Raw genomic sequence first — 26,016 nt, forward strand, 5'->3', positions numbered from 1 at the left:
TGTTTAATTCGTCTCTGCTCCGTTTCTGCTATTGCAACAGGAGGGATCTGGGTAGGAATGGTGGGACTCTCTGGGAGAAAGCTGAAGTTGAACTATGCATAATGCACAATTTAGCAACCTGCTAACCCATAGAACTATGTAGGGTTACAATGATCATATTGAGTTTCTGGCACATAGCTAAATTTGAGAAATTCATGGAAATAATTGATGGGCAATTTCTATTTTTATTTTTTTATTTTATTTTTTGGTAGAGTAGCTTCAGGCAAATTGTCTATCACTGTATTGGGTATTCCTTGAACTGGGCATTCAGCAGACGAGTGATAGTAAACTGTCCCAGGGCTATGCTTTATAATCAGGACAGTGGTGTAGAAGTGTGCCAATGAAGGAAGGCTATAACTTGATTTCAGCAGTAATGATTAAAGGTCCTATAATAGACTGAAGTGAGGTTTTGATGAGCAAACAATTGAGAAAGAGAAGAGTATCCAGGCAGAATGTGAGAGATTAGGAGTAGTTGAGGTTGGTTGGATTCTAGGATCTGGTGGGTGGGGGAGGCAGGCCGCAAGCTGGTCAGATATGCAGGGGGCCGGAGATAAAAGGATCTTGTGTGTCTTCTAAGTTAGAAGAACCATTAAAAGAATTTAAGGAATGAAATGATATAATTACATTTGTATTTTAGAAAGATCACTCATGTTAATGTGTCTGGGAGTTTAAAATGTTTATGTCTGGAGGTAGAGGCTGATTCTGAAACTCTTCCTGTGTTTCAGGTGTTCGATAAGAGGAATGGAAAAAAAGGAGTGGCCGAGGAGATGAAAATTTAGATCTAAGCACCATTTGTGTCCAGAATAAGTAACACTGTGGGTTTTAATGAGACTCTTTCATCAGAGAGACAAAGACAGCAAAAGTGCTAGAACACAGGGAGGGAAGGAAGATAGGTCCAGAGCTGTGAGAGGGGTGAGAAGGCCTGGTGGGTGTGGAAAAGAGAAGTAGGGATGATGTGAATAAAAGTAAAGAATTCTGTATATCTGAAGTTACTTGGGGGAGACGCTTCAGAAACTCATACATAATACTTAACATATATTTCTGTCCTTTTGGCTTAATGAATACTGAGCAGATTAGGAGTTAGAGCCAGACCATATTCATCATTGTAGTCTCGTTCTCTTGCATATTTATTAGGGTCACAGACTATGTTCCTTTTATGTGGGCTAGAAATGGTTACAACATGCTTAGTTTGTGAGGTAGGAGGAGGTATAAGGAGGCTAAATGGCCGATTGAAACTAAATAAATCAGAGAGCCATGGCTAGAACAGGCTCCTGGCTTTTTTTCCTATCAGTGCTCATTGGATTCTACCACCAACAAATGTAATATTCTTTCCAGAAAAACTTCAAGCTTTCCAAGCGCTGTGAGCTCTCATTTCCAGACTTCAAGGAAAAGAATCTTCTGTTAGATCCTATGGGGGTGAGTGTGTGGGGCAGTGGATTCCTGATGCCATTTGAACTGAAATGAGCAGAGTTGCTATATATTTCTGCTCCAGGAGCACTAAACCAGCTATCTCACATGGCAGAACTGGGAGTGGCATTGATTAAAACAGCCATTGTTCTGCCTTTTGTCCACCAAAATCTTCCATGTTTTTAAGATGGCTTCTTCATATGTGTGTCTTTTTCTTTTTAATTCTAGGTTTCATGTTTTTCCCTTGAGCTAGGAGATGTATTTTTATGTAGTCCGTTTTGATTAATTGAATTATTATTCTGTTTCCAGTCTTTTAAAGTATACATTCCATTAGGGGAAATATGCTTTGAGTTTGGGAACAAATGACAGTCACACTTAATATAGTAATTAATATGATAGGTTTTGTCCATGAACCTAACGTTATTGTGAACTTACTAATCGACAGGACTTCCCAGGAAGTCTTATAAGATTATTTTATGAATAATAGACAAAAGATGAAAGCAAAATTATGGAAACAAAAGAAAGAGTTATTGCTTTTCAGTTCTGCCTCCAACTTATCAGGTCACACAATTTCCCAGTGATATCTTAATTTTTAATTCTTATTTATTTTTTACCTGATCTCTTAGCATATTTGAAGTCCTCAGTGAAAAATACAGATGGAAAGGGAAAATTGTGTGAATCATTAGGTAAGTTAGGATATCCTTATAACCTAAAGCACCTTTGAGAAGTATTGCCTTTATATTGACCACATTATTTGGCTCTAGTGCAATAATGTTATAAAAATAGGTAACAAAAGGGGTGCCTGGGTGGCTCAGTAAGTTAAAGCCTCTCTCTGCCTTCAGCTCAGGTCATGATCCCAGAGTCCTAGGATAGAGCCCCGCATCGGGCTCTTTGCTCAGCAGGGAGCCTGCTTTCTTCTCTCTCTCTCTGCCTGCCCCGCTGCCTACTTGTGATCTCTGTCTGCCAAATAAATAAATAAAAAATCTTTAAAAAAAAAATGGGTAACAAAAAATAACTAGAATAGCCTTATATATGGGAATAAAAATCAAGTTCCAAAGAACTCATGGGTCATAGACTAAAACATGATAAATTAGGATCTATTTAGAGCTAAATGATAATAAAAACACTATAGAATGACCAATGGGAGGTGACTAAATCAGTACCTAGTTAGACATGCATAATATTAAATGCTTACATTAGATAATAAAGAGGCCTGAAAGTTAATATGCTATGCATCTAACTTAGGGAGTTATAAAAAGATTCAGAGAATATATTAAAAGAAAACATAAGAGGGAAATAATAAATAATAGAAGATGAGTTATATTAAAGCAACAATGAACTCAAAATTAATTTTTTGAAATGACTAATGAAAAAATCTCTGACAAGACTGATCAAGAATATAATAGAGAAGGGCCAAACAGATATTAATAACTAAAAAAACAAATATATACAGCATGGATTAGAAAAATAATGGAAGATATTTAAAGCAACTTTATATCAAGATATTTGAAAACTCTGAAATACATAATTTATTGAAATATAGGGCAAATTCTTACAAATATATAACTTACTGAAACTGATTCAGAAATAAGTAGAAAATCTAAACAGTTCTAAAAATATTACAAAATAGAATAATAAATTTAAAATATCCTTGGTGGGAGGTTGGGGTACCAGGTGGTGGGTATTATAGAGGGCACGGATTGCATGGAGCACGGGGTGTGGTGCAAAAATAATGAATACTGTTATGCTGGAAATAAAAAAAAAAATTTAAAATATCCTTTTAATGGAAGTACCAGGTTCTGATTTTTTTTTTAAAGATTTTATTTATTTATTTGACAGAGAGAGACCACAAGCAGGCAAAGAGGCAGGCAGAGAAAGAGAGAGGAGGAACAGGCTCCCTGCCAAGCAGAGAGCCTGATGCGGGACTAGATCCCAGGACCCCAAGATCATGACCTGAGCCAAAAGCAGAGGCTTAACCCACTGAGCCATCAGCCCCAGGTTCTGATATTTTTATAGGTGAGTTCTACCCGTATTATACAAATCATTCTGGAGTATAGAAAAAGTTGGAATGCTATCCAACCTATTTATGAGGTTAGCAAATTTTGATGCCAAAAGCAAATCAGACAACACAAAAAGGAGAATTATGGACCAATTTCATTCATAAACATAAATGCAAAAATTTAAAAAACAAGTTGGCTTACTAAATCTAGCAATACATAAAAGTGAAAACACATCATGATCAATTTGGGACTATCCCAGGAATATAATTTTGGTCATCATTTGAGTATCTATTAATGTTATATATTATATAAATATATTGAAGGGTTACCATCCTATGAAGAGAAACATATTTGATAATACTTAATATCCATTCTTGATGAAAACTCTTAGTGAATTAAAAATAGATAGGAACATTCTTAATGTGATGTATATATAATATAGGGGAAATACCTACAGTAAACCTGATACTTAATGGTGAAATGTTTAAAGGACCCTCTTTATGAACAGGAACGAAGTAAAGATGTTACACTATTATCTGTTTTATTTAATATATGGCATAGCATAATATGGTAAGAAAAATAAATAAATGGTTTATTTACTGATAAAAAAGAAACAAAAATATATTATTCACTAATGATATGACTATGAAGAAAATACAAAAGAATATAGATAAATTGTTAAAATTAACTAGAAAATTAGCAGAGTTGAAATGAAAGTTGATTTATCATTTCCCTTTCCATGTGCCTATAAAAGTAGAAAATACAATTTGAACATTAACTTAGGAGTACTTAGGAATAAATCTAATGAAATATGTACAAATTCTTTTTAGAGAAATTATAAAACTTTATTGGGAGACACTGGGGAGGACAAATCAATGTAGAGATTAATTATATTCAGAGAAAGACTTGATACATAAAGATACAAATTTTCCATAAGATGATTAATAGATTTCATAAAATTCCAGTTAAATTTCAAGAAATTCAATAAAAATTTCAAGCATGGTAAGTATAACTTGACAAGGTGGCTCTAAGATTTATATGGAAGTACAAACATCTAAGGATAGCAAATACACTCCTGAATACAAATGACCAGGTGGGTGACTTATCCTATCAGGTAGCAAGGTTGTTACAATGATAAAGTTTGTAAACTCAAGTGTGGTGTCTGTCTGAGGTAGGCAAACTTGACCAGTGAAACAAAGTGGATATTCAGAAGCATATCCATGTATATGTGGAAACCTCATATATAACACCTGTGTGCTTTTGAGATGATCGGGGAAAGGATACCTCTTCTAATAAAAGGTGCTGGGCCAATTGGTTACCCACAGAGGGAAAAAAAATTGGATGCCCACTTCACAAAACTTAAAAGTCAACTTCAGGTGATTAAAGATCTAATTTTGAAAGGCAAAACTACAAAATGGTTTAAAGGGACTGTGAACTTGGAGTAGGAAGTGATTTCAAAATGTTCAAAAATTGTTAACTTAGAATACGTTAAAATAAGAACATATGTTTATGAAAAGGCGTCATAAAGAAAGTGAAAGCAAGTATCAAACCGGGAGAAGCTATTTGTGCACAATAAACAGACAAAGGTTCAATATAAATACAGTTTTACTAAGAATTCCTACAAATCAGTAAGAAAAAGCCAAAAATATCCAGTAGAAAAATTGACTACATATCTGAACAGACACTTCACAGAAAAGAAAGGAAATAGGCTGTCTTTTTAAAAAAAATAAATTAAATTAAAATTTTTTCAGTGTTCCAAAATCCATTGTTTATGCACCACACCCAGTGCTCCACACAATACGAGCCCTCCACAATACCCACCACCAGGCTCACCCAACCCCCCATCTATCTCCCCTTCAAAACCCTCAGTTTGTTTCCCAGAGTCCATAGTCTCTCATGGTTTTTCTCCTACTCTGATTTACCCCAACTCACTTCTCCTCATTTGAGAAATGGGAGTTGAAAGCACACTACCCCCTCAATGAACGAAAATTAAAAATCTGAAAAGATTATGCTGAGTGAAATAAGTCAAGCAGAGAGAGTCAATTATCATATGGTTTCACTTATTTGTGGAGCATAACAAATAGCATGGAGGACATGGGGACTTAGAGTGGAGAAGGGAGTTGGGGGAAATTGGAAGGGGAGGTGAACCATGAGAGACTATGGACTCTGAAAAACAATCTGAGGGTTTTGAAGGGACGGGGGGTGGGAGGTTGGGGTACCAGGTGGTGGGTATTATAGAGGGCACGGATTGCATGGAGCACGGGGTGTGGTGCAAAAATAATGAATACTGTTATGCTGGAAATAAAAAAAATAAATTAAAAAAAAAAATCTGAAAACCCCACGTGAGGTTGTAGAACTATGAAATCACATAACGGCTGCTTTGGGAAGCAATGGCATTAACTGGTAGAGTGGAAGCTATGCAGACTTTTGAATCAAATATTTCTAAATTATGTACATATCCTAAGAAATATTTGTACAAAGCATACAAGGAGAATCGGACAAGAGGGATTCTAGCAGCATTGTTGGTGCAAAAAGAACTAGAAATGATGCAAATGTCTATTAACAATACACTGGATGAATAAATGGCACTATAATTATATAATTGCATACTGCACAGCAGAGAAAAGGAGCTATAGCTACTCACATCAGTGCTGATAGATCATAGAAACACAATGTTTGCTGAAAAACGTCAAGAGCAGAATAATCCATAAGCCACGATTACATTTGTATAAACTGTCCAAACATTCAGAAATAAACAATATATTGCTTGAAGACTCAAATGTGATAAACACATGAAGAAAAAGCAAGAGAATGATAAATAGAGAATTCAGGAAGTTGGTTATCTCTGGATAGGGGCTGGGACAGGGAGAAGGTGCTGTTAGGGAAGTATCCTCAAGGGCTTAAAAAATTCTGATTGTTTTATTTTTTTAACTTTAATGAAGGGTACTCAGATGCTATTGTATCATCATCCTTTGTGTCTTAACATGATAAAAATTCCTTTATATCAGGTCACTATTAATAGAAACCATCCCAAGAATATTTGATAAAAACTCAGCAGTAATGTCCTTATTTTTATTTTGCCACCTGCAATTTAGGGGTTAAACTAAGCTCACCTTACCAGTTTTTTCAGAGATGAAAAAATATTCCTTCATACTGCTCATGTGTGGAATGGAGGATAAGGATAGAAATCAGTGTTTTGTGCATATACATAGCAGATGATCAGAACAAGTACTGCTGTTGAATTCAACGGATGAAAAAAATGAAAAATTGATTTCAACTTCCCTTGAGCCATAAGACATTTGGTTTCAGAATTTCTGGTGGACTTTTCCTTCCACATGTTTCTTCTGCCTGTCTGTAAGCTACTTCCTGATACTCTATCTTTCGAGAAATCCCAGGGAAGAGAATATCTTGACAAGTTTGGCTGTGGTCTCAAGAAGAGGTGGTGTGGAGGGAAGCTGGGGATTTTTGGCTGCCTGGACTCTGGGATTGCTGTAGGAGCACAGCTGAAAAAGTCAGATACACAAAAGTCAGGTTTGCAGACTAAGAAAGTGGAAAAATTACTAGCAGTTCTGGGCAGTGCTGCCAGAGAACCTAGTCAATTTATTTCCAAATAATTAACTTGAGGACCTTAATTATCTAGACTCATTATCAGGCATCATCACCTTCATTAACACCATGATTACTGCTGCTAAGAGCATCTTAATCACTTTCAAAATCCGAGTCCTGTCCTACAAGAGTCTATGAATTAGGCAGTGAAGATGAAGGTGCGGTCAAGGGAGAGGTATAGACGGATGAACCATCCAACTAAGGAACTGGCTTAGTGGCAGATTCAGTTGCTGTATTCATTGGCTGTTTTTCCATTTGTCTTGGACTTTCAAGCCTAACACCATGCAGATTGATTTCAAAGGCCTTAACATTTCTACTCTGTAAATAAAGCTTGCTGAAAATTATTTCTTATAGTCAATATTTTAATTATTTTAAGTCTCGTAGTTGTTGAAATCATATTTGAAAATAAAAAAATAGTAATTTAAGAGTTCATATAGGGGCGCCTGGGTGGCTCAGTGGGTTAAGCCGCTGCCTTTGGCTCAGGTCATGATCTCAGGGTCCTGGGATCGAGTCCCACATTGGGCTCTCTGCTCAGAGGGAGTCTGCTTCCCTCTCTCTCTCTCTCTGCCTGCCTCTCTGTTTACTTGTGATTTCTCTCTGTCAAATGGATAAATAAAATCTTAGGAAAAAAAAAGTTCATATAATATTAATGGTGTAGATTATGAAGCTAATTATTGGTTCTCTTTAACTCAACAAACATTGCCAATATATCATATCCACATGTTTACTATCTCTGTTGATATGCAATTTTCAGCTGTAATTTAACACAATCTCTCCCCTTCAGGCTTGACCCTTGACTGTTGCTCCAAGTATCTCATGTTTGAAAGAACCTATGGAAACTATAGGATGCAAGGGAGAGAATCGGATCTTGAGTTTGAATTCTGATTCCATCACTGGCTAGTTGCTGGACCCTGGAAAGTTATATAAAATCTCTGAGCCTCAGCTTCCAGATCTGTAAAATGGACACAATAATATCTACCTTATAAATTAAGAGAGTACTTTATGTAAAATATAATTGCTTCTTAGGAGTTAATCTTTTCGTAAAAGTTACATGTATCTCAAAATATACTTAATTAAATTATTCAGTGACAATAAATAGAAGGTGAAATAAATCACACTTCATCAGCTCTGATGAAGCCTTCAAAACCTCAGACAGGCTAACCATTCAAAGTCACAATATTGCTACAGGGCAGCAAAATCTCTGCCATTTTTCACTATAGCTGTCAGAGAGTTTTTTTTTTTAATTTGGGAAATGAGATTACATGCAAAATATGGAATTTTCAAATGACAATACCAAGTTTTAGTCTTATAGTAAGATCTTGCTGAAAGAGCATTCACTTACTTGGCTTGAAAGCAAATGAAAAATAACTTGATTAAGCCTTGAGTAAAACCATGTGGAAAACTTGGGATGAACAAAGATAGGGAATTTTCAGTTGATCTTCTTGTGTTGTGATGAGCATTAAGACTTTGTTCAAATGCTAATTGCTTTTTGGGCTGTAATTTTACTAAAATACCATATCATTATTTTTCCCATAATTAAGATAGTATAACACATTTACAAAGAATTTGGAAAATGGTGAAGTGATAAGCATGTTTTTCCTTCCAGGCTTTTTCATATATATCATATATATATATATATATATATTCAGATATATCATATATATACATATATGTGTGTGTATATATATGTGACTGCAATCATAGTTTGTACATAATTTTTCAACTTGATTTTTCAGTTACTTTTATGTCAAAGCATTTTTAAATGATATATTACATTCCATGATTTATTTAACAGATTTTCTATTATGAATACTAAAGTCACTTCTAAGCTTTTTGCTGTAATACATAGTTATTGTGGAGAATAATTTTGCTTTCAGAAATTTCAAAGGGCTTCCTCTATAGGGTAATATAGACTTTAAAAGGAAAAATAAAAGTACCAGTTCTGAAAACTGGTAAACCTCCCTCAGGTCCTTCCTTGTGTCCAGCACCATTTATTGAGCCTGGTTTCCATCTGATCTGCAGGCAGGGGAACCTTGCTTAAGTTGCAGTGTGCTGGTATAGACAGTGGTGTGTTAAACTTCACCAAATGCAAGTAAGAGTATAAGGACAATGAGAAAAGAGAGAAGCAGAATGAAACAAATGGAGAGGAAAATGAATATTTTAAAATGGCCAGAGAATTTTATGAATGCATTTATTCCCTCAACCCAGGTTGGGGGGGTGGGACTGTGTAATTGTCATTTTGTATTTTATGAACATTGGCCTTTGCCTTTCAATCTTTCTTCTCATTCCTCCATTCCTCCCTTACCCCAAGCTATTCTTCTAAGGACTTTGAGGGCTCCACGGACTCGTCTGTCTTCTTTTCATCCTTGCATAAGTTTGGCTTTCTTTCCCTGCTGTATGTCCTTGAAATGCAGTTTTCATCATTTTGGTTCAGTATTTACTAAGCATTTACTGTGTGCGGATACAGTGGTGGGGCTGGAAATTCAATGGAGATCTTGACCACAAAGTCTGTGCTGGTCAAGACAATGGTGGGAGGCTGTGATGGAATGGATATTTGAAAGCAGAGCTGGAGCTAGTCAAGTGATGAGTGGGTGTGGATGTGCATGAGTGAAGGGCATTTCTGACAAGGAACAGCCTTTGCAAAACTGCAGAGTGTGCTAGGTTCTGGGAAGGCCAAAGTGTCCAAAAGCCTACTCCCTCGGTGTACAGCCCACCCCACATTAACACTTGTAAAACATAAAGCTCCGTTGACTCAGGCTTTCATACTGGCATGCTGTCTGAGTAGTCAGGCTAAATGATTCTGAAAAGCCACCCAAACCCCTGTGGTTTACCTTTTCTCATCATGTCTGTAAGATGAAGAGCTCCGGCCACTGGTCCATATAAACATCTTAGAGGATGTTGGTCCAGGGGCTTCTTTCCTTATGGTGGAAGTCCTGGAGGAATGGCGGAAAGACCTAGAAAGGGAACACGCTGAGGTTAAACATATTACCTTAAGTTTGGGGACTTTCTATCAACAGCAACCAATAGCTTCAGTGGACTGACTCTTAAATCAGGTCAGGTTTCTGTTGTTCAACCCTGGGTGCACATTAAAATCAACTGGGAATCCTTTAAGAACATGGAAGCCCAGTCCCTTCCTCAGGAATGTGCATTCAATTTTTCAAAAGATTCCTCATTGTTTCTTTCTTTTTTCTTCTTCTTTTTAAATTTTTATTTATTTTTCAAATTTCTTTTCAGTGTTCCAGATGCATGGCTAGGGTTGAGACCCACCACAGTGGGGAGAAACGGCTTTCTCATTGATGTTTCGCATCGCATTCCTTCCCCACAAATCCAGTTTTGGAAGGCTTCACACTGTGGTACACAAAATTTTTCTAAAATTTTGGTTCAGATGTAGTTACTAAAATTCTAGTTCTCCTTTCCTATTCAAACTGTTTTCCTTATGCTGACAGGTCTATGCTCTGCTCTTGACAAAGCTGTGGATTTGTTCCATGGCGGCTGAGTCTCTGTGGAAGTCACAGAAGCAGAAGCAGATACTCTCTGGCTCCTGGAGCCTAGATTTTAGGGTCCAGAATCAGGCTGTTAGGGGAAAGTTGTGTTCTCTTGGTTAGGATTCAGCTTGTGGGTTAAGTTTTTTATCTCCAAGCCTGGCAGTAAAAGTAGTTAGATATTGTTATTGATTTTCAACATAATAATCATTTTCTAGAGATTTAGAAACATGAAACATAATATCATAGAAATCATACTCGCATCTGGAAGTTAAAATAGGATTGAGCTAATAGAACAAAGGAAGGAAGGAAAGTGATTTCTTCATGATGTGCAATCACTTGTGGCTTTCCTTTTGGTTGAACACTGTATTAATGGGAAGCATGAGACTGGAAATATTAACTTTTGTATTATATATTAGCTACTACATGTCAGGCATTTTGCATATATTATTTATGCATATATAATGAGATATATATGCATATATTTATGTTGTGCTTATATTATGAAAGCTGCAAGGTGGATGGTGCTATTATTTCCAGATTACAAATGATGTTTTCAGGAGATTGAGATATTTGCTCAGATTTAGAAAAATGAAGCCATGCTCCAAAACCAATGTCTGCCTGCCTCCAATTTTCATGCTCTCTGTAGGAAGACATATTATGGTCTTAGTCCAGTGATTCTCAAACTGTAATGTGCATATGAATTGCCTGGGGGAATCTTATAGCAATGTGGATTCTGATTCAGTGAGGTCTGGTACCTGAGTTTCTGCATTTCTAACAGCTCTCCGGTCATGCTGATGTTGAAGGCCTGCAGAAATCTCTGAACAGCAAGGGCTCAGGACAATGGACTTAGAGTTAGTGGTTGGCTAGAGACCTGATTTTGTCACTACCTAGCTGTGTGGCCTTAAGAAAGTCACTTAACTTTGCTAGAGCTTGGTTGCTTTTAATCGTAACACAGAAAGTTGGAAACAGGGAACCTTTATGATTGCTCTCAGCTCCAACATTTTGTGATTCAGTAATGGTAGAATGAATCTAGGCATATTCAAGGCATTGTGTACTGCCTTTCGGGACTAGATTTAGGAACAGATATCCTTCTGCAACCCTGAGGTCAGCATTGGTGATAGAAGGAACAGAGGCCATGGAGGTAGCAGGGGCTTGGTAACCCATGTATATGCAAGAATTCATCCTCCCATCTCCTGTTTCCTAGGACAAATGGTAGGAATTAAAGGATATACCTAAATGGATGCTCTTACCAGTTTTAGAAGGACTTAGAAGTCGAATCTGCTAGCTCTCTAAATGACTTGGATCTGAGATATTTTAAGTTAGTTATGTTCCTTTTTGAAGATTTTACAATGTAGCAAAGAAGATAAGAGATTAAATCCATTATTAAAGCCAGTTAGCCTTCAAGAAATAAGAATGACTTGAATCTAAGTTGAATGATCTACTTCATAAGAATGAGGATTGAACTTCCAGGAAGTCCTTTCAACACTGACACTGGTGGAATCTTCTGCTCACCTTGGTCACTCCTGAAGGACTAAGGTTGTGGAGTAGACAGAATAGTGACACACTCTTGAGTTAAAGTAAAGCAATAAATTACTGAGGTCCTGCCTTGCTACTGGTTATTAACCAGCATTTCATAGACACACCATACATATTATAAATGCTTTGAAATCATTCCAAGGGAAAGAAGCTGCAATGATTTTAATATACTTAGGATAATTTCACACAATGTGTCATTATTCTAGCATGGCACCTTTGCTCTGTTGTTTTCAGAGGATATGGAGAAGGGGAGCCGAAAGATGTATTCATTTTAATTAGCTGTCTAAAGCTTGTTGGAAAGGACTTAACGACTCTTCAGGTTGGTCCAATAAGTGGATTTGGAGTTTCCCCAGCCCAGTTTTCTTTCACAAAGATAAACTCTTATTTAAACCCTGCTAGGTTTGTTGTTAATTAAAATGAAAGGGAGTAGCTGCTTTAAGGACAACAGTATAAAGATTCTGTGGAAGTTGAAAAAATTTCTAGGCTTCAAAGAAACACCCAGGATATGTTAATGGAAGCTGTTTGGAGGTTTTCTTGGGCTCAAATGCAGTCCTCCTGAACTCTTAAATAATCACCTCAACTCCCCGCTCACTTTTTAAGACAAGAAACTTCTCATTTGAGTTGGGATTAGGAAAGTGATAAAGAGACAAAAAAAGCCCTTTCTGCTCTTTTGTAATTTGGAATGCTATCATCACCAGAGATCTGTGTCAGCCTTAGCACGGGCTGTCGGCAGCTGGAGGCAGCCTGGATCCAATCCCATCATGTAGTGACCTAGGACTCACAGGAAACCTAACAGAGCCATGACTATAAGGCTGCAGACGAATGTGTTCTGAAAACCAGCCACCCCCAAGAGACGCCATCTCAGCCTTGATGAAAGAGGTTGTCTGCGAGACTGTAACAATTTCTCTGTGTCAAGAACCTATTAAGGGCCTCTTTCCATAGCTCAAGTACACCCCTCGTGGGTCTTGACCTCCTTGACTTAGTTTTTGCTTAAATAATGGATTTAATAATGGATCTCTCTGCCTCCCTTTCGCACCTGGTGAATTAGAGCCTTTGTTTCCAGGGCCGACTCAGAGGTCACCTCTTCTATGAAGCCTTTCTTTGACTCAGGTTCTCAGCTTCCTCCTTTCTGCTCCCAGTATCCGACCAGTATCCTGCTCTTGGTATCCGACCCCTGTTAGAGCAAAGCAGGCTCCACTTTGCTTGTAGGCAAATCCACCTCCCCTGCAGGCTGTGAGCAATGCAGGGCAGGGCTGAACCTATGCACCTTGATGGCACAACGCACTTCCCACAATGCCCCCCTGGTTATGCTGGCTGACCCACCATCTAACTACCCATTTGAAATGTGATTGTTGATATGACTTTGGCCTCACTGTTGCTGGGTGCTGTTGTGGCTCCTTTCTGACACTTCCCTGAGCTCGGGATGTCCTTCCCTCTTCCCACTCCTACCTCCTCCTTCTCCTTATCCTCACTGTCCTGCTCCCTCTGTCTTTTTTCATTGACTTGGGCAGAAAGTTTCTATTGCTCTCTAAATTATCATCCAGTAAGCTTTCCTTTAGAAAGGCAGTGTGGTCCCAGGAAAGCCAGATAGGCCCATGCATTTGTTTGCATCCTGGCATCACGACCTACCAACTGTGTGACTTTGGACAATCAGTTGAACATCTCTGTGTCTTCTTTTCCTCAGCTGTAAAAATGGGAATGGTAACATTTGTTTTTCTGGGTTGCTTGGAGGACTGATGAAATAACAGATGCAAAATACCTAAAGTAGGATCAATGCACATAGTAGGAACATACTAAACATCAGTTTTTTTCTTTTTTTCCCCTTGGTTATTTTGAGAGCAAATAAACTGGATCTTATCCTTTTATTAAAAAGTCCAATTAAGTTGCTTTGTACTTGTACATCGAGACTATTGATTTCTTTTTTCCCCTGTGGGTCAGTGGCGCTCAATAGAGGAAAAATAGTTTTCTCAGATGCCGAGATAATCAAATCTGAAGTAGTTTTCTCAGATGCCGAGATAATCAAATCTGAAGTACTTCCTCATTCACATTAAGTTCTGATACCTATCCTGAGCAAGAAGAGCAGAAAGAGAGTGTCCCTGAACCTGGCCACATATTACAATCACTTGGGGGAACTTTCCAAATGTACTGGGTCTCCAGCCAAGCCAGCAGGACTTCTGGGGTGAGGCCCTGGCATTGGAATTTTGAAAAAAAGCTGTTCAGGGATTCTGCATCGCTGAGGCAGTCAAGGTGAGAAACACTTGTTACAAACTCTTAGGTTCTGATATCATTTCAGTTGAATTTGTTATGGGGACTCCTCCTGTCTCTAGAAGCTTAAGTGGGAGAGCGACAGTTCTGAGTACTACTCTGTGCAGTGGCTTCTCCACTGGTACCCGTGCTGAGGCCTTGAGGTGACAGTGCAAGGACGAGTGGCATATGAGGCAGGGAAAGAGCATGCAGATGCAGTTTTCTGGTGTCAGTGGCCTTGAGCTACGCATCTGGGATGCTCTTAATGCACTCTGCTTTATTAAACAGCAAGCAGGAGCCAGCAGAACTATTTAACACATAATTACATGCCTAATCTTGCGTAAAATTATAACACTAATGACATCACAGCAGCAACTTAAAAGGTCACTCTGAGCACAAAAATTTAGGAATGCTTCTTATTTGTGAGACTTTATCCTTGCAGAAGTCAAATTATATGTTCTCCGTAGGAACTGAGTTGTTTTGGCCTCAGGACCTTTGGAGGGAGAAGCCAAATGTATGTTAATAATTTTAGACCTAGTGATTGAATTTAGAAAACACTGGTCCATCTTAAAAGCAGTTTTAAATATCTTGCGGATGTTTCTTTTTCCCCCAAAATAAATGACTATGTCTTATTTTCATTCATTTGGGCATCCTTTTGATGGCATTTATTAAGTGTCCTGTAGGTGCCAGGCACTGTACTGGGTTCTGGTGGCACCAAACCACTGTATTTACTTCTAAGGAATGCACAGCCTATGGAGGAGTCAGAATAACAAATCAACATTTGCACTCTCAACTGCTCTTTCTAAGGGGTGCTGTGACTTCCCAGTGGGCATATCTAATAGTTACTTGTCTCTTCACATCTTATTTAAATTGCTCAGCTTACTGAATTTGATGCTAATCATTGTTTGTCATTTCCCACCTCTAAAAATGCTTTGTAACCTTGACTCACCAGAAAATGTTCTCTTGTTTCTCTTCCCCACTCTCTAAGTGCTTCTTCCATTTCATTTTTGGGTTCCTGTTTCTCTGTCTGCCCCCTAAATTTTAGTAGCATTTGGGGGACTACTGAGGACTCTTGAAAAATCTCCTGACAATGCCTTCTAACAGGAACGTGGAAGAGCTTTCTTCCCCAGTTTGAAGCCTGAAAGACTGAGGGAATGTCTCTGCTTGAGGCTCAGTGGCAGAGGTAAAGAAGTGTCCTGCCGAATGCTAATGGCCTCTGAGAAGAATCAAGTAAGAGAAAATGGGTTCTGTAAATTTTTATTGCAGACTATTTTTCAACAGCTGGGTTGACAATGTATGGACCCCTCTGGCTGCAGATGGGGGTTGGAGTTAGCTGAGACCTCGCTCACATATGCGGGCCAACTGTAATGTAATCAGGATGCGTTTGACTTCTGCTTCAGGAGGACGTAGCCCCAGTTAAATAATGGACCTGTCCTTCAGCCTGCTGCTGACTTGGCTCATTGAGCTTAGCAGTTCAGAGGCTCCAGGCTTCTAGTCTTTACTCTGTAGCTGAGTAATTGTATGAAAGAAGGCAAAAGACTCAGATTTTCCTCACTGTCGCTACCTGTGAAAGGATGACTGTGGAGATGAACTCTGTTCTTTTAGTTAATTTAGTATTCATTTCTCCATTAACAAAAACTTATTACTGGAGATGTAACATACAACAGGCACTGAGCTGGGTGTTAGGGATATGTTGGTGAACACAACATATATGCCCCTTCTTTTGTAGATGTTATGGTCAAGATGAGGGGATGGGCTGGTCAGACAGGTGTACATGGGGGCCTTTAATACAAGATTGTTGTGCATGTGTGTATTGAATTAAGTTTTGCATCACATCTACATCAGAAATGACTATCTCAGGGCTTGGTTGAAAAAGCTTTGAAATTCATTTCAGGTTGAAATCTCAGCTCTACAACGCAGTAATTATATAACCTAAATACATTGTTAGACTTCCCTGAACCTCATTTTCCTCATCAAGAAAATCAGAGTAATAACAGATATCATAAAGATTTGCCATGCAGATAATTTGAAATAATGTATGGCATTGAGTAGGCACTCGGTAAATGTTAGTGTTTTTCATTTGGAGGAAATAGTAGAAATTTTCCCCCCAAATTGCCGTACCAATACATCAAACCATTCTGCTTGAGTCATTTAAAAAGAGTCTTATGCAGAAATGGAATACACATCTCTACATGGGCTTAATTAGTCCAGTATTCCATAATTCATTTCTTAATGAGCTTTTCAAGCAGATAATCACAACTGATGTTCAGTTTGATTCCTTCTATGCTACATATTTAAAACCAGTTTAATTGTTAAACATTCACTCTGTTGGGCATCACACATACACAGCTGGTGTAAGAAAACCTGCTCATAACTCACGTGTGCCTCAGACTGGTACAAATGACATATTTATGCTGAAACCATCCATCTCTTCTTGGTGAATGTGGTTTAATTCTTCTATTTCAGTTGAAAATCAAGGATGCCAAACTGTAGTAAGAGGTTTTTTTTACAGAGACGTGCTAGAAATGCCAATAATAAACATAAAGATACGAGATTCTTCTCCAGACCTATATAAATAATGCACTTATATGCATTGTTTCACTTAATTCTGTAACCCATATGAGGGCTCTCAATATTTACCAAAAGAGGAAAGTTATATTCAGAGAAGTGAGTAAATAGGCTCAAGTCACAGAGTTATTAGTGATGTCTGATTTTCAGTCCAAGCCTGTCTAACCCCGAAACCTATGCTCTCTTAACCTCTTTTGAGGTTTTTGAGAGCCCCCTTGCCTCCCACCCTCCAATTCCTCATATATAACATGAGGGAATTGAAAGAGATGAGTCTAAGGTTCCTTTCATCTGAGAAATTTTATTTCATCTGGCTTTGGAAATGGCAGCCAAGTTCTGTTCTTATGGCTTGACTTCCAATTTGTCTTTGGTGAGACACAATTTCTTTTTATTTTACATTCTGTTAATTTCTTAAATGAAGTCTTCAGTAATACTCATGGGAAATCTAGTAAAGTGGAAGGAAGAGAGATTAAGTGCCTAGGAAGAAGACAAAAGGAAAGCCCCCCAGTGATCCTTGAAAAGGTTTTCTGTAGACCCAGGCATTTCTGTAGAGCTGGACATCTAGAGAAGAAATCTTGTTTTGATGTTAGGATTCCAACAGGCTCTTCTATATAATTTCTTCCATTTCCTAGGCTGCCTCCCTATATAGCCCTTTTCTAAACCAAGTGTTAAACCACCACTCTATCCCAAGGGGGAGCTATGATAGTTGAAATCTTAGATGCTGTAGCAGAGTGGTGAGAGAGATATTTTGGGGGGCAAAAATATGTGGTTCATAGGTCCAGCTGTGTTGGTCACTGGATGAACATAATTTGTCCATGGCCTCTCCCAGTAGGCTCTCTGAACTGACTACTGATAATACATGTAAAATTCTACTCTAGAGGAAACCAGCTGAACTTGCTGTTCTTAGCCCCAAATTGAGTAACCCAGCTCTTTCTTTTTGCCAACAGGACCATTCCTTTGATTTATCCTTGTCTTTAATTGCTAAATGGAATAGAAACCATGAGCTTTGAAAGCAGAGAAAACTTGAATTCAAGCTCCATTTCTGCCCTTTTGCTATCAGTAGTACATTGAATACAAGCTAGTTAACTTCTCTGAGCCTCAATTTCCTTATCTATGAAGCAGAAATGTGATGTAATCCTCAATTTCCTTATCTATGAAGCAGAAATGTGATGTAATCCCCACAACAGTGAGGATTAATTAAAATAATGAACCTGACATTACTGGCAGCTATTTATTTATGTGTATATAAATAAATGTTTATTTATATATCCTAATATGCCTAATATGCCAAATTAAGGCCATTATCCTAATGAAGGGATTTGAAGTAGAATTCTAAGATATCTTGAATATTAGCTGGAGGAGCTATCAGAAATATTCTAGGGCATATGCCGATACTGAGGCTTGGTCGTTTTAGGTTTACTTAGATAGTTAAACTTTTTAAGACTGTAGATAAAAGGCAAATGTGTTTAATTACAAAAGTAGTTTTTCACAATGCAAAGGCACTAAGCGGGCAAAGGAAAATATTTTTAAAATTCTAAATCCTACTTTGATCCAGTGGAAGGAACTGTACTTAAAGATACAAGGAAAAAAAAAAAACAGCAGCAGAAATAGCGAATCCTTTTTGATACCTACAAGTTGAAGAAAAACCCATTTAAAGTACTTGGATTTTATGGTGAATACTCTTGAGAAATATGAAATTAGATATAGAGTCCTTTTTAAAATCTGTGTTTTTACTATTGTCTGGAAAAATGCCATATGTGATAATTCAGTTGCTGAGGATATTATAATATAAATACCTTGGGATAGTTTGCTTAAAGAGCTCCAATCTCCTGCATTTTGTAGCCTATATAATTTTTGGGTTCCACTTTAGGGACTAAAAACCCAGGAGACTAAGAGAAACCACCTAAGAAGATGAGGGAGGGTCAGAAATTAGAATCCTGGGGCACCTGGATGGCTCAGTGGGTTAAAGCCTCTGCCTTCAGCTCAGTCATGATCCCAGAGTCCTGGGATAGAACCCCACATCAGGCTCTGCTCAGCAGGGAGCCTGCTTCCTCCTCTCTCTCTGCCTGCCTCTCTGCCTACTTCTGATCTCTGTCAAATAAATAAATAAAATCTTTAAAAAAAAAGAAAAAAGAAATTCGGATCCTAGTTATTCTTTAACCCATACATCTATCCCTTAATGACCATCCAAATTGGAAAGAGGCACATCCTTTACCTCTCACTTTCATTTCTTCCTTGCTCTGTGACATGGGATAAGTTAATTAACCTCTCTGAATCTCAATTTCCTTATCTGTAAAAATGAAGATTGTCATACCTCCAAAAATTGTTTCAGTATTAAGTGAGAAGACATGTCAAGGGTCTGGCACATGATAGGTACTAATCAGTGTAAATCTCTCCTCCAAAGGGAACTGATTTGGTTACCTTGTCCAACCAGAAGAGCTGTCTCTTCTCAAATAGAGAAAAACAGTCAATGGATATGGTTGGTTTCTTGAAAAAATCGACACCAATCCATTAAGAAGCATCGACTAAAAGTTGTTTCATATTAGAAGATGTTGAATATACAGGGATGAATGAAAGAATGATTTTCCTATCCCTCGTGCCTCATCCACTCAGTATCCAAATTTTTGTATATAATTTCTTACTATCTCTAGAGAACCACTCTCCAATGAAAGTATAATATGAACCACATATGTGATTTTAAGTTTTCTAACTATGAAAAGAATAAAAGGAAACAATAGAAATTAGGATAACAATTTTTTTAACCAAATATACCCCATATATTATCAACATGTAATAAGAATAAAAATTATTGATAGAATAATTTATACCTTTTTGAAAAAAAACGAAGACTTCAAGATTCAGTGCATATATTATACTTGTAACACATGGCAATGTAGACTAACCACATTTGAAATGCTCAATAGGTACCTGTGGCTAGTGGCTAGTGTTTTAAACTATTTTAAACCTGCCCTCTCTCACTACATCAATTTTTGCAACAATAATATATCATCAAGAACAATCATTATTTTCATTTATTGAGTACTTGCCCTGTGATAAATCCTGTGTTTTATATGCACCATATTGACAACTACCCTATTTTATGGAAGAGGAAGCTGAGGCATAGAGAGATTAAACAATCTGAAGTTCATACAACTTTTTAAATGGAAGATCTGGGATTCACATCCAGATCAATTTGATTCCAGTGTCCATCATGCTGTCTGGATTCTTCAAATAGCCTCCTACCTTGTTAGCTGCCTTACAGCAGGATATTTTGATATGGCTACTTCAAAATAGCTACTTCAGATTGTAATACCATTATTTTGTTATTATTACCATATTGTCACATATTACCAAATTACCATATTACCAAATTGTCACAGACATTTCTGACCTTCAGCCATCTTTGAGCCTAAACCTATCTGTCGTCCCCTTTATGAGGACCAGCCAGACCCTCATTTCCTTCTCAAGTCACTTAGAGCTATAGGGCTGAAGTGAGGTGCAGGGATGTAATTGGTGTTCAGAGTAGGCCAAGATTGCTGCTGAAAATGTCAGCCTTGTCCCTAAAAAAGGGATGAGGTTTCCTTAGCTAATTCCAGATCCAGGGCGGGTGCTACACAAGAGGAATCATACCAAGTAGCAACGTATCTGTCAAAGACTATCAGGACCATTTGAAAAAGATTTAGGAACTGATTTAAAGATGCAAAGAAAAACAATCTGACTATCAATCAAATAAAAATGAGATGGTTGGAAATATAACAAACATGTTTAATTTGTGATTTCACAGTATTATTAGAAAGAAACTGACTACCAAGAGAAGATGCTAGGAAACAAATTTATTAATTTGAAAATGGGTAAGTATAGGGAAAGAACCAATCATTTATCTTTCATTTTTAATATTAACTAAAGCACTGGAAAACCAAATAGTAGGTGAAGTAGTTTCCCTTTATAGAAGTATTTCACCTAATTAAAGAGGATGGGATATTAGAATTAAACTATCATACTTTCTCAACTCTTAAGAAGCGAAAGTTCCTAGACTTTGATCATCAGTGACTGTTATCATCAAAAAAGAGAGCCAGTCACAATATCAATTATGAATTAGTCTTGTCAAAAAATCCCAAACTTGAATCTGATCAAAACTTTGGAACTAATGAACAATTCGTGGAAAACAAGGAGGACAGAAGAACATGTTATAAAATATAGTGGAGATGGAATCGGTGAAATTGAGACTTTGAGGACAGTCAGCCTGGAGTCTTTAATAAATAATTGCTAAGATAGAATAGAGAAGGAACCTGTAGATTAAATGAGACTTTAAAAACATTATTTACCAATTACAACGTGTGAGTTTTATTTGGATTCTGATTTATAGATTGCGAAGGAAAAGGTCATGTTCTCTTCTTTTTTTAATCTTTATTACAGTCCAGTTCCTCTCAAAGTAGTTTTCCTAAGCATGCTTTTAGTCAGGTTACTCCCTTGCTTAACATCCCTCCATGGCTCTTTATTATCTGTAGGTAAACCCAAGGAACATTTCACAGGCTCTAAGTGCTCTCCTTTAAGGAGGGGAAGATGATACGTGTGAACTTTAGGGAAGGTTTCCTAGAAGGGGGGAATTGATAGGGTAAGAAGGGTAGAGTATTAGGCAGAATTTCTGGGAAGGGTGATCAAATAAGCTCATTGAGGTGACATAGTATGTGGGGGTTGGAACTTCTCGAAGTGGAGGGTTGATGTTGTGTAGCTGGAGAGGGGGAAGAGCTATGAAAACCAAGTCTGGGAGGAGTTGATACTTGTTGCAGTGGGATTCATCATTGCACTTTCCTTTTGCTCCCTAAGTATCACCTTTTATGACACACATTCCCATGCACTTTACTCCATGGGAGTAAACTCCAAGTTCTTCATGTCAGGCTGCAGCATAGGCCCTTAGTTATGAAACAGCTTTAATGCAGGGGACTTCATAACCAATCACAGTGCAGTGTCTCTTGGTATCCCAGTTGAATGCCAAGTGGTAGTGGTGGTAAGGTAGAGTCCAGCAACTGGTGGCAGGAGTTGGGGTCAAGAGTGCTAGAGCTACAGGGAGGAATGTTCTAACTGGCTAACAAAGTCAGCAGACAAATCCAAGTCAAAGAATGAAGTGCAAATACAAACACCAAGGATTATATTCAGATTCAAAGACTGGCCTTAATGTGTTCCCAGGAGAGAAAGGTGGTTCAGGGCCACGGAGAATGACACACTGGCCTCCAGTCCTTCCAAGAGTTGAGACAAGGTTGGCTCCAGGATGCTGGGTGTCAGCCTGGAACAAGTGGGGAGAAGGTCCTGGCACAAGTGAGACAGGTTTGGAGGCAAGTGCTTTCCATCTTTATAGGCGTGTGACTCTCTGCTTTCCGCTTTATTAACTCTGTGGCTTTGAGTTGGCAATTAAGCATACCATAGCTTGTTTCCTTATTTTTTTTTAAAGATTTTATTTATTTATTTGACAGACAGAGATCACAAGTAGGCAGAAAGGCAGGCAGAGAGAGAGCGAGGAAGCAGGCTCCCTTCTGAGCAGAGCCTGATGCGGGGTTCTGTCCCAGGACCCCGGGGTCATGACCTGAGCTGAAGGCAGAGGCTTTAACCCACTGAGCCACCCAGGCGCTCCTGTTTCCTTATTTTTAAAATGGAATTGTTACTGGCATATGGAAGGAACTCAATCAGGTAGATCTTTTTAATAGATTTATCTCAAAGCTTCAGTTATGTCAAGGTCAAAAGATGACCAGTTTCTTTTTCCCAACGATTCTCACTTTATATAAACTGATATATAAGATGAAAATAAAGCTCTTCTCAAACTCATGTTTGCCATATTGCTTTCAAAACACATCAAAGAATGAAAATAAACACTCCAAACAAATTATAGGGAAAAAGATGGTCATTGTTTCTTTCAAGGAATGGAATTCTGTAAGAAACAAAAAGAAATGCAGCTGCAGTAGCCAAGGATAGCTGCCACTTGAGTACATTTGGCTAGAATAGTCCATTATGAATTATTAGGCCAGAGAGATTGTTTCAGATGCTATGGTATATCATAGATCTAGACTTCACACGGCACTGGATAAACACGTTTGTCGAGGAAAACCAAATGACAAACCAACATAAACTAGTGTTAGTGACATAAATATTTATGCTTTATGAAATTTACCTAAAAGAATCAATTACTCTAAATACCTATTCACTGTTAACTGACATGGTAAGCCCTTCGTCATCTGAGACTCATAAGATCCTTACAGGTCATTCTTCTTCTTTGTGTGTGATGTTTCAATCCTTTGGAATGCTCTAAATGAGGAGAATGTTCTAAAAGACTCCAGTGGTGAGGAATCTTCTTTCTTTGGAGACAATCTCCCCCTCCCTCCCAACCCATTGTCAGACATTTATATTTACTGGAAAGTGTTTCTATAATTTGAGTTGGAATATGCCTTCCTAGAGTTCCACTATTGCTCTAGGTTCTACAGGCTGGATTACTTTCCAGATGTTTCATTCAACTGTAATATCCTAACAATACTTCATTATAAACTGAATGTTATACAACTGTTTTTCACATAACATGATCTCAATTTTTTTTTATTTTAGTCCCCTGCTCAGACCATACCCCACTGGTTAATGTCTTTCCTAAGTATCATGAGCAGAACGAAACTAAAATTTATTATTTAATAGTGCTATATATTTTTGAATTAATTTAGTTGCCACAGAACCTTTATAAGATAGGTACTTTTATTATTCTTCTCTTACTGATGAGGAAACAGAAGCATAGAGACTTTAAAGATTTTATTTATTTATTTGTCAGAGAGAGAGAGAGAGAGAGATCACAAGTAGGCAGAGAAATTGGCGGGGGAGGGGGCAAGCAGGCTCCCCACAGAGCAGAGAGCCCGATGCAGGGCTCCATCCCAGGACCCTGAGATCACAACCTAAGCTGAAGGCAGAGGCTTATCCCACTGAGCCACCCAGGCACCCCGAGGCACAGAGACTTTAAATAACCCGCCCAAAGTGACAGAGCTAGTAAGTAGAGGGCTATAAAATGAACTCTAGATGATTACATTCAAAATCTACACCATTAAACATGGCACAGTTGTATTTTTCTGAACATAGTACTTCTAATGTCATCTGATTACTGTTGAGAATGACAAAACTATCACCTCCTTCTATGTATGTATCTTGAGAGACCACATTCATACTTTTGGCTGCTATGATTGATTGTGATACATACAGGGGATTAAGTCCAGAATCAGATCCTGAAATTCCACACCTGCCTTGCAGAGGCCATGCAGAGGTCCTTATCTTGAAGGTGATGAAGTCCTACTTTGCATTTAAGATGATGGAATCCCATTTTGCATTTTTTATTTTGGTATCTCTCACATATATTTGAACAAAGGGGAAAGCCACATGATCATATTTACATATTTGAAACATTACTATAAAGCTAGTATTGAGGATCAATTAGAGCAGGATGAAATGATAATCAGGGAATTAGATGATAATGAGGACAATAACCCAGGCAAGATCCAGAGGAAGTGGAGATGGTAAAGGATGAAGAGATCCAGGCAGTTTTTGGAAGGTTATAAGGTGAGTGAGTGGATTAGAGGGAGACATTGTGATGGGAAGAAGATTTAAGAAGGATTTTCAGGCTTCCCTTGAGAACTGTGTAAATGGTGGCATCATTTATCACAGCGGGCAATGTAGTAAAAGGAGTGATGCTTTGGGGGCAGGGGTCAGGTGGATGGGGTTGGGTGGAGGGCAAGGGGTGATCAGGAAGGATAAAGAAAATGCCAGTCAAAACATCCAGGAGAGAGGGCTGCGGGCAGTGGATATGTGCAGGAAATCAGATGGGAGGCCCAGATGTAGTCAGTGTGCTACAGTTTGGCTTTTGTTCTTGGGAGCCCCAGAGGATGAAGTTTCATAGCTGCCCTTGATGTCTTCCTGTGTCAAAACTCAAGCAAAAGCTTTTCTTTGTTGCCTTGTCAGTTGTAAATGAATTTACTTTTACATAAAGAATGATGTTTGACAAGAGCCATATTCATCACTTCAAAATGTTCCCTGAATACTCTAGCTGGGTGACCATTTGGTATAAATGGCATGTCTGATGATTGTAAGTAGTTCTCTCTCAAGAAAATGAATTCTTATTGTCAGAATCTAATATTTTAGTATAAAAATACAGGAAATTTAGGTCTCAGGAAGATAAGAGTTAAGAGTCTGCTTTGTCTAGAATACAAATGTTAGGTCATTCTTCAATTTCCTCTAAAAAAAAGATTTTTTTTTATCTTTTAAACATTTTTTGTGAGCTTCTCATTTACTAATATATTCATTTATGAAATATTTGTTAGAAATGTTATACTAGGTCAGATACCATACAGGGTATGAGGGATTAATTCTCTGGTTTTGGCCATTATCAGAAATATGAGAATTCTTTTTTTTTTTTTAAGATTTTATTTATTTATTTGACAGAGATCACAAGTAGGCAGAGGGGCAGGCAGAGAGAGGAGGAAGCAGGCTCCCTGCTGAGCAGAGAGCCCAATGCGGGGCTCAATCCCAGGACCCTGAGATCATGACCTGAGCCGAAGGCAGCGACTTAACCCACTGAACCACCCAGGCGCCCCAGAAATATGAGAATTCTTAAAAAAAATCAAATGCTTAAGCACAACAGTGAACGTGGTAAACTCACAAAAAATATTAATTGAACTGCTAACCATTTTTAATAGCCCATTTAGAGACAAACCATAAGTGACTCTTAATCTCACAAAACAAACTGAGGGTTGCTGGGGGTGGGGGGTTGGGAGAAGGGGGGTGGGGTTATGGACATTGGGGAGGGTATGTGCTTTGGTGAGTGCTGTGAAGTGTGTAAACCTGGCAATTCACAGACCTGTACCCCTGGGGATAAAAATATATGTTTAGAAAAAATTAAAAATTAAAAAAAAATTTATTTATTTATTTGACATACAGAAATCACAAGTAGGCAGAGAGGCAGGCAGAGAGAGGGAGGGGGAAGCAGGCTCCCTGCTGAGCAGAGAGCCTGATACGGGTCTTGATCCCAGGACCTTGGGATCATGACCTGAGCCAAAGGCAGAGGCTTTAACCCACTGAGTCACCCAGGTGCCCCAGCCCATTTGTTCTTGTGGGAA

The 26,016-nt window shown here is 38.1% G+C and overlaps 1 protein-coding gene across 2 annotated transcripts in view; it reads right to left on the minus strand.

Moving 5' to 3' along the window:
• KCNMB2 (potassium calcium-activated channel subfamily M regulatory beta subunit 2) overlaps positions 1-26,016 on the minus strand; it is a 233,399-nt gene that overhangs the window by 24,756 nt on the left and 182,627 nt on the right. For both annotated transcript variants that reach the window (XM_032340410.1, XM_032340416.1), the window contains exon 2: positions 9,884-10,006. In XM_032340410.1, coding sequence (XP_032196301.1) covers positions 9,884-9,939 — 56 coding nt within the window. In that variant the 5' untranslated portion in view covers positions 9,940-10,006. The remainder of the gene's footprint in view (positions 1-9,883; positions 10,007-26,016) is intronic.

The sequence above is a fragment of the Mustela erminea genome, chromosome 1, assembly GCF_009829155.1.
Source record: "Mustela erminea isolate mMusErm1 chromosome 1, mMusErm1.Pri, whole genome shotgun sequence".
In the NCBI taxonomy this organism is placed as follows: Eukaryota; Metazoa; Chordata; class Mammalia; order Carnivora; family Mustelidae; genus Mustela; species Mustela erminea.